Source organism: Myotis brandtii, unplaced genomic scaffold (genome assembly GCF_000412655.1).
Source record: "Myotis brandtii unplaced genomic scaffold, ASM41265v1 scaffold1064, whole genome shotgun sequence".
NCBI lineage: Eukaryota > Metazoa > Chordata > Mammalia > Chiroptera > Vespertilionidae > Myotis > Myotis brandtii.
The window spans coordinates 358,253-367,514 of record NW_005353602.1 but is presented as its reverse complement, the minus strand read 5'-3'; the positions used below and the strand labels follow the sequence as shown (position 1 = coordinate 367,514).

The window sequence follows — 9,262 nt, the reverse complement described above, 5'->3', positions numbered from 1 at the left end:
AGGCCTTTTTAAAAATATATATATTTTTATTGATTTCAGAGAGGAAGGGAGAGTGGGAGAGGGACAGAAACAAACATCCATGATGGGAGAGAGTCATGGGTCGGCTGCCTCCTGGACGCCCCACACTGGCATCCAGCCGGCAACCTGGGCATGTGGCCTGACCAGAATCGAACCGTGACCTCCTGGTCCGTAGGTCGACACTCACCCACTGAGCCACACCAGCTGGGCTCTTGCTGAGGCCTCACCCTCCACACCGTCCCCCACACAGCTAAGCCCTTTTCCATAAAACCATGCCGCCCACAGAAGGCAGGCCCACCGCCTCGCCAGGCCCTCCTCCCTGCTCCCCTGAGGCCTCACGCGGTCCCTAGTGGCCCCTTAAAGAGGCCTCCCTGTGAAATCAGGCTACACTCACAAGGCCTGTGAGCGTGAAAGCAGTCAGCCCGGGTCCCGTGCAGACCTGTAGGAAGGCCCTCGGCCCTGGTCAGGGCTCGCTGGCCTCCAGGTGGGGTCCCCTTGCCAGCCCTGCCCCTTCACTCGGTGACCTCGCCAGGGCAGGCAGTCAGCAGTATAGCCAGTGTCTGCACGGGCCTCCGCGGGGCACACTGGCTTTCGCTGTGGTTGGCACGTGGGCTCCTGGGAAGGGCGAGCTGAGCCGGGGCCGGGACGCCAGCCGCGGTGGGGAAGCCGGCTGGGCCCAAGGACCCCTCTCCCTCCCTCTCCTTCCGAGGTTCGACTTCTCCGTCACAGCCTTCGCCTTCCTGGGCCTGCTGGCGCTGGCCTTCAACATGGAGCCCTTCTACTTCATCGTCGTCCTGCGTCCCCTCCAGCTGCTGAGGTGACGGACGGGCGGGCAGGGCTGGGATGGGGACAGGCAGGCAGGGAGGGCGGGGAGAGCCTGAGAAGACTCACAGCTGGGGTCGGGGCCTGAGCCCAGGGCACGTCTCCTCTCCTCATTTCATGTCACCAGGACCGGCCCCTGGCACTGTCGGGGGAGGCAGGGCTTGGGTGGGCGTGGCCTGTGGCGCTGGCTGCTGTGGCCACAGAAACACGGGCTCAACCGTCTTCAACCAGAAGGCAGCGCCGTGAGGTCCAAAGGGGCTTTTGAGGGCCCCTTGCTTGTCTGGAACAGCCTCCTGTCGGGAAAAGCCCTCGCTCGGCCTCACCTCTCCCCCGGGTCACGGCAGCGCCCCTCCCAGCTGGGGGTGAGCCCTTTGCGTCTTCAGGAGCCTGGCTTCCTCTTGACTACCAGCTGCGATCCCACACACGTCCACCCTCCTGCCCTGTCCATCTTGGGAGGAGAGGTGGAGGTTGGGTCCAGGGTGGCGTCCATCTGTAGCAGCACCTGCTGCTGTGCCAGTTGTGGTGGCCAGGCCGATGCCAGCTTCTCTCCCACCAACGCCCTTTCCTCCCCCCTGAGCCAGGCTCTGGGCTTCCTGCAGCCTGGGCTCTGCTCCCTTCTCTCTCGTGTGCCTCCCTGGTTTGAGCAGGGCCTCGCCCGCCCTGAGCCTCCGGGCTGCGTTTATAAACTGTGAACAGCCACGCTGCCCCCTCTCACCGAGGAAGACGCTGACCCACAGCACGGCTCTGGGTCCCGGCAGGGACAGGCCTGTCCGGCCCTGTGTCCTGAGGGAGGGCCCTGGGCCTGCCTTCCACCTGGTGCTGTGTGGGGGCTGCGGCCGCACCCATGTCAGGCCGTGACCCACCTCCTTCCTTGCTCAGGCTGTTCAAACTGAAAAAGCGCTACCGCAACGTGCTGGACACCATGTTTGAGCTGCTGCCCCGGATGGCCAGGTACTGCCCTGCCTGGGCCCAGGGCCAGGCGTCCTGCGGCTTGTGCCCCCTGGGGGTGGGCAGCGGGCGGGAGAGGAGTCCCGGAAAGGACGGATCGAGGGTCTGCGGGCTCTCCGAGGCGGCTGACCGCTGACAGCACAGGTCTCCCTGGCCCCACTCCCCTCCGCCGACCTGTGTGAGGTGTTAGTGGGGCGGGCAGGGAGCTGTCCCTCACTCACCACCTGTGTCTGTTCACAGGTAAGGGGTCACCTGTGAGTCCACCTTCACAGGTAAGGGGTGAATCTCCGTTCAGGGGCATCTGTTCAGAGTCCTCCTTCGAGCCGTGTTTTAGCCCAGACCCGAGTCACGAGGCCCCTTCCCTGCAGGCACTTCCCAGGCGGAGAACCTGGCTGGGGGGCAGGCCTCCCCCCATCCGCTCCGTGGGTCAGGTGGGCTCTTGGCCGGCCCGCCGTCACTGTCTGCCCCTCCCACAGCCTGGGCCTCACCCTGCTCATCTTCTACTACTCCTTCGCCATCGTGGGCATGGAGTTCTTCTGCGGGATCCTCTACCCCAACTGCTGCAAGTGAGTACACGCGGGGCCTCAGGGCGTCGGGGCCGGGCAGCACCCGCCTCGCCTGGCCCAGGGCTCCTGGAATCGATCCCCTGGCGTTGCTTCCAGGGCTCAGGTCAGTCAGTAGCTAAGGGAGGGACCCGGAAGCAGTCATCTCTGCAGCGAGGGCATCTGAGCAGTTTCCCTGTCCCCAGGCCTCCATCAGCTCGCCCGTGGGGCCGAGGGCTGCAGGCCTCGCGAGAACCAAGTGTGGCCTGGCCTGATCCCATGGCTTACTCCCACGTCTCTCCAGGGGCGGCCGGTTAGGATAAGACAGATGGACACCCATGGGAAGGTCTGAGGGGACGGCGTGGGGAGCCTGCCCCCCATGACCCCTTGCTCCCTCCTCCCGGCCACCAGGATGACAGCAGTGTCCCCTGCCAGTCGGTCCAGTGTTCTCTTGAATATTGAGTCCTTCGGGCCTGGAGGCCGATAGAGAGACACCTTTGGAGACACTGGTGGCGGCTGAGTCAGGCTGAGCTGGGAGCCGGCCGCCGAGGAGAGCGGGTCACAGGCTTTCCCAGCCACAGGGCCGCTGCTTAAAAGTGCAGGTTCCAGGGCCGCCCTGCAGTCGGGTGCAGTGGGTGCCTGGCAAGAGGCTCAGACTTGCAGAAACATCGCATGGATTTTAACTGATGAGCCATCAGGGATTTAAATAAAAGTAGCCAGTCAGCTCTCAGAACAGAGGCAGCCACCTCGGAGAAGCCCTGGCCGGGCCGGAGCCCTGGCAGGCCCTTTCCCCTCCCTGGTGCGGCCCTCACCCGCCGCGGCAAAGCCAGGGGGCCCTCCCAGCAGTGTCTCAGGGCGGCTCGGAGGGAGGAGGCCCAGCCGGCAGCAGAGTAATGCCCAGTGGAGGCGGGTAAGGGGTGGGGGGCTGGAGGCAGCGAGAGCAGAGAGACGGGGATTGCTGGGCAGGAAACGGGCCAGGACAGTGCTCCCTGCTCAGACCTTGGTTTCCTTAAACACTTTGTCCTGTTGGGGGGACCCGCTGTGTTGTGACGGTCCCTCCTGCCCGTCTCCCCGGCAGCACCAGCACCGTGGCGGACGCCTACCGCTGGCGCAACCACACGGTGGGCAACAGGACGGTCGTGGAGGACGGCTACTACTATCTCAACAACTTCGACAACATCCTGAACAGCTTCGGTGAGTGCGGAGATCCCAGGGGGCACCCCCTGGCCGTAGCCCCGCAGGTCCCAGAGGCAGGGGAGCAGGGCTGTCTGTGGCCTCTCCCTCCCTAGCTGTTGGCCCCACTGTCTCAGGTCCCTTCTGGCCCAGAGGGAGTGTGTGAGAGCCCAGGCTTAGGGTGCGGGCCGGGCCAGTCCAGCTCACGCAGCCGCCAGGTTTACTCCTTTGCTGACACTTTATTAGTGTTGGGACCGAAGAGCTTCGTGCTTTGCGGGAGGGGTTCAGCCTGATTCGAGGGCACCACCCTCTCACCCGCCACAGGGCCCTTTCATGGCTCAGAGGAGGCCCACACAGCTCTGCTCCGGGTTCTGTGGAAAGGATGGGGATGGGGCGGGCGGGGGGAGTGGAGGGATGCGGATGGACAGGCCCGACACAGCTTCTCGAGGACGGGGAGCCTCATGGATCCCCAGATCTGCACCGAGGAAGGTCTGTGTGTTCTTTCCCCACCCCAAGCCCTGGTCCATCCCATGCTGCAGGCAAAGGGCACCCCCTGCTGGGGACAGGCAAGGTGGCAGCACTGCCTGTGGGGCGGTGCTCGGGGAGGCCCAGGCTGGCGATGGGGACGCCTCATTTCGGTGCCTGGTGCCGGGACCTCTGACTGAAATGGTGGGTCTGATCATGCCTTCCCCCTTCCCTTTGGCAGTGACCTTGTTCGAGCTCACAGTTGTCAACAACTGGTACATCATCATGGTAAGGACCTTGGCCAGCTCCTGGGAGCGCCTTCCCCTCACCCTCTGGGGCCAGCTCTGCGTCTCCCTTCACCCAGTGTGGGGTCCCTGCCCTTCCCATGGCCTGGGGGGGGGGGGTGTCCTGGGCCACAGGGTCAGCGTTCTGCGGGAGGCCACTGCGGGGGCCCAGGAGCACTCCTTGGCTGGACATGGCCTTCGTCCCAGCTCCACACCCCCCAGCAGCCAGGGGATGCACAGCCTCTGTCCTCCCACCCACTGGGGAGACTTTCCAGTCAAGAAACTGTGGCGCGGTTTCCTTCCCTAAACTCTTCCAAGTGCCACCCCACTCGGGGCAGGCTCAGCCCTGGGGACCATCCAGGCCTGTGGGGCAGAGGAATTTTAGGCCCAGGGACCTGTGTCTTCCTTAACCGGGGGGCGGGAGGGGGGTCTGTAAAGAGCCTGGCAGTGCCGGGGCCACAGGAAGCCTGAGTGGACAGCACCCCCAGGCGCCCGCTCACTGCCTCCTCTGCCTCCAGGAAGGCGTCACCTCTCAGACCTCCCACTGGAGCCGCCTCTACTTCATGACCTTCTACATTGTGACCATGGTAAGTCTGCGCCTGGACGTGCGTCCTCCATCACCCGGGGCTCCAGCCGTCCTGCCCATTGGGCGGCAGCCCGGGGAGGACAGGCCCGGGACGCGTCCGCGCGGCTCTGCTGGGCGGGGGCCAAAGCAGCGCCCACCCCATCCTTTCTCTGCCCCCCCTGCCGGCCAGGTGGTGATGACCATCATCGTGGCCTTCATCCTCGAGGCCTTTGTCTTCCGAATGAACTTCAGCCGCAAGAACCAGGACTCGGAAGGTCTGTGCCAGGGGTGGGAGCCTTCGCTGCCTGCTACTCGGCTCTGTCTGCCCGGCAGTTCAGCTTATGTAGGTGGCTTGTCTCTCTAGATCTCTCACTGCCATTGATGTCCAGATACTCAGTGACAGACACATGCTCTCGATCTCATTTTTCAAAGAAAAACAATACACGTCACAGCTTAAGAAAAATCCCACATCAGAGACAGGCTTCTGGTATACACCGCCGGCCGGCCCACTGTCCCCGTCTCCTGTCTCCCAGGCTGCTCACTCTTAGCCTTCTCCTCTCAGCCACTGTCTCCAGCTTCTAAACTCCACACCGCGGTCCTGGCTTAGCGGGCGGGAACCCTGCAGCCTGCAGAGCCCTAGCTCTCCTGCACTGGGAGGTCCCGGCTCCTGATCCCCTTGCGCCTCCAGGTGGCGCAGCTCTCCGCAGACTGACCCCCCATCCTTTCCAGACTCTCCCTCAAAAGGGCCACATACCTGTTACTACTTGTTTCCAAGTCTCTATCCTATCAGGCTGACTGACCCTTTTTAAAAACGTTGTTTTTAAATAGATTTTTAGTGAGAAAAGAAGGGAGAAGGGGAGAGAGATAGAAACATTGCTCAGCTGCCTCCTGCACACCCCGGGCATGTGCCCTCACTGGGAATCGCATCGGAGACCTTGTGGTTCCTGGGTCCAGGCCCAACCACTGAGCCACACCGGTCGGCTGACCCTTCTCCTTCGGCTTGGAGGCTGCCTCCGAAACAGTCCCCTGTGAGCTGCTGGCCTGACCATCGATCCCCATACCCACAGCAGAGCCACAGCGGGGGGTGGGGGGCAGAAGAGGGACCTTAGGAACCCTGTAGGGACAGCAGGGAGGAGGCCCCTGAGCCCAGGCCCCTCCCCCGCTGCAGTTGACGGTGGCATCACCGTGGAGAAGGAACTGTCCAAGGACGAGCTGCTCGCTGTCCTCAAGCTGTCCCGGGAGGCGCGGGGCGCGGCGGCGGACATCCCCCGGCTGCTCAAGGTCCTCTCCCAGATGGAGAGAAACGAGGTGAGGATAGCGCCCCATCCGGGCAGGAAACCAGGCTGGGAGGAGGGCGCTGTAGCCGAGTGGAGTCCCACCCCTACGGTCCAGCCCCTCAAGGTTTGGTGACACTTTTGGGTGGCATCGTAGCAAAAGCCAGAGGAGCGGGCAAGGCCTGTGGGGGGGGAGGGGTGGGTGCCCGGGCCTGGCACGGTGGGGCCTGCAGCCTCTGCTCGTCCACAGCAAAGCACCATGGTGTTCCTGGGACGGAGATCCAGGACCAAGAGTGACCTGAGCCTGAAGATGTACCAGGAGGAGATCCGGGTAGGAGCGCCCGCCCCGCCGCCCAGGGTGACGGGGCCCCTCCCGGGCCCAGCCTCACTGCCCATAGGAGTAAGGCCTGCTGTGCCCAGCGGGTCTCTGGGTGTTTTTTTTACTGTTTGGGTTTTTTCTAATTTAAGAGAAGGGAGAAGTCAATTTTTTGTTTTGTGTTTTTTTACAAACTCTCCCCATCTTCCCACACTGCCAGCTGAGGCAAACATCTTACCCAGCACCACGTGGCCGGCACGCTGCGTCCCGGACAGAGCCGCTGGCCGCCTCCACCGGGTCTCCCCTCCCCCCCGGGGGTCCCGGGGCTCCAGGAGGGTCCCCTCCCAGCAGCTGCCTTGTTTCCTGGCGCTCTCACAGCGGGGAACCCAGTCGTTACTGGTGCTCACGCCCGAAACTGGGAGGCTGCAGGGCACCGGGTGGTGCGGACGGGGACCAGCGGGAGCTCCGGTGTCCGGAGCCCTGGGCCGGATTGCTGGCTCTGCCGTGGGCAGGTCACTTGGCCCTTTCTCACCTGTGAGAGGTGACGGCACGGAGCCCGCGCTCGGGTCTGCCCTCCACCCCCGGCCTCGGTTTCCCCTCCGTGAGATGAGGGGGCACAGAGCTAGGCCCTCTCGGTGTTTTTTAAGCTCTAAGTTCTGTGGTTCAGATTCTAAACACACGGTGTGTTTTTTAATTCCTTAATCACCTGAATACCCGTCCCTGAAAATGTCACACGATGGCCTGAGGCAGGTGAGCTGTTTAATTTCCTCAAAGTGCTTTCACAGCTGCGCTGCCGGGAGCTGGAAGAGGCCCTGGTCCCTGTTGCCGGGGAGGGGGAGCTGACAGCCCACCTCCTCCATCCTGGGTGGTCCCCCAGCCCCACAGGCAGAGGCTGGGAGGTGCAGGGCCGGCTGGAAGGGTGCCGCCCACTCAGCGCCCACCCCCCATCTGCCCTGTGCCCTAGGAGTGGTACGAGGAACACACCCGCAAGCAGGAGGAGCAGCAGTCCGACGGCAGCGGTGCCCCCGCCACCCAGCAGCCCCCAGGCAGCCGCCAGCGCTCGCAGACCATCACCTAAGCCAGCTCATTCCCGAAAGCCATCTCTTCTATGCAATAACACAATAGCATTATTTTACTACGATGTATCGAAATAATGTGTATATCCACATATGCACATGTCTATATATATGCACATATTTATAGAGACAACGGAAAAGACAGGCAGACAAGGTGGGGTTTGGTTTGTAACCTCACCCTGTTTTCCTTAACTCCAGAAGCCAGTTTGCTCTGGGGTGCGGCCAGGCAGAAAGCGCTGGAAGGAAGGCCCCTTCCCAGGAACGCAGCTGGAATGGACTCTGCCCTCACAGGGCCGGCCCTCCCCAGGCCACACTCACACCCACGTCTTCCTGACGCTTTCAGGCTCATGTCCCAGCTGACAGCTTCCCCACTAACTTCCGCTGCCGCCTCGTCACGGGTTTCTGTCTTGCTTTAGGGACAAAACCACTTACGAAGGAGAAAACCCACATCCTCGGGTTTGTATTTCTCTCTCTATGATAATGGAATAGGACGGTCCTTCGGGGACCTGTGCCTACGACCTAATGGAAAGTGGAATCGGGTGTGACTGTACCACGTGGTCAGGTCTCAGCGGTGCTGGGCTGGAGTCCTGACTCTAAGCCTTCTGTCCCACCCCCCTTTTGGTTAGGTTTCAACTCTTGTTGCTGAAAATCCTAACGGCCTCGGCTGGAATCCAGGCCCAGCACGGGGTGGGGGGGCGAGGGGGGGGAAGCAAGGGTGAGGCCGAGGGCTACACCCAGACCCATCCCTGCAACAGCTTTCTCCTCTGAGCCCCTCGCCCTGCTTGTGACTGGGCTGTCCAGGCAGAAAGATGTGCAGGTTCCTCAGGATTCTGCTCAAGCCCTTCACACTGTGCATTAGGTCTGCTGCTGGGCACCCAGCGCCTCACCGGGAGGCGTGGCTGGTGCCGAAGCAGGTGTGAGTGAACCCACGGCTCCCCGAGTCCCCCTGGTGCCTGGGGAGCTGTCTGAGGTCAGAGTGGGTGGGGTGGCTCGGTGCTCGAATCGGAGCAGGCTGTTGGGGTTGGCAGCCCCAGTGAGGGCACAGCAGGGTCAGAGGAGGGAGCTTGGAGGCAGTGGCAGCTGCAGAGGGGGCAGGGGTGGGAGGGGCAGGGGCGGCCCCTGCTCTCAGCTGGTCCACAGCTTCCTGTGGCTTAGGAGGGAGGGTGGGCTGAGATTCCCAGCAGGGCAGGCCTGACCCCGTACAGTGCCCAGCACCCTCTCCAAGGCCCAGCTGATCCCTGTAACCCACAGTGCGAAGCTCTGCCCCTCCCGGAAGAGGAGTGGGCATTTTCATTAAAGCACAGCCCTTTGGGGACACCAGGAAACCACTGGGATCCCCACGGGGGCAGGAGGCTGGCGGCCTATCGGGGGCAGCTGGGCACGGGGCCAGGACCTCTCCACCTCCCGGGAAGAAACTTATTTGCACAACTGGGTGCCTTGTAGCTTTTGTACTGAAACGGGCATTTCGGAAGCAGGAGGGCTCCACCTGAGCCTCGGGCCTCACCCTAGCCCCTTCCTCTGCCCCCAGGGGCCTTGCAGCCCACAGTGAGGGCTGGCACAGGAGGGCGGGGTCTAGTCTAGACCTGCTTAGTGCAGCCACTGGTCGGCGCCTCCGGCACTGAGGCTGAGGACAGCTGTCCCCAGGGTCTCCCATGCCTGGTCAAGCTGGTCCTCAAACCGGTGCAGGGAGCAGGAGTCCCAGGGCTGTGAGCTCTGCGGGACCCGGGACATCACCAGCCCAGACGCCCTCACTCCCCACTCAGCTGAGAAACCAGGCTG

At 63.1% G+C, this 9,262-nt stretch overlaps 1 protein-coding gene across 6 annotated transcripts in view; it reads left to right on the top strand.

Annotated features, from left to right (window-relative positions):
• Positions 1-7,611, top strand: part of TPCN1 (two pore segment channel 1) — a 49,482-nt gene extending 41,871 nt beyond the window's left edge. For 4 of the 6 annotated variants that reach the window (XM_014541064.1, XM_014541056.1, XM_014541059.1 and 1 more), the window contains 10 exons: positions 728-835; positions 1,720-1,791; positions 2,157-2,354; positions 3,409-3,524; positions 4,210-4,256; positions 4,771-4,839; positions 5,008-5,092; positions 5,986-6,125; positions 6,342-6,422; positions 7,372-7,611. In XM_014541064.1, the coding sequence (XP_014396550.1) occupies positions 728-835; positions 1,720-1,791; positions 2,157-2,354; positions 3,409-3,524; positions 4,210-4,256; positions 4,771-4,839; positions 5,008-5,092; positions 5,986-6,125; positions 6,342-6,422; positions 7,372-7,485 (1,030 nt within the window). In that variant the 3' untranslated portion in view covers positions 7,486-7,611. The remainder of the gene's footprint in view (positions 1-727; positions 836-1,719; positions 1,792-2,156; positions 2,355-3,408; positions 3,525-4,209; positions 4,257-4,770; positions 4,840-5,007; positions 5,093-5,985; positions 6,126-6,341; positions 6,423-7,371) is intronic. The other 2 variants (XM_005857019.2, XM_014541060.1) reach the window with 1 other exon arrangement.
• The last annotated feature ends 1,651 nt before the right edge of the window (positions 7,612-9,262 follow it).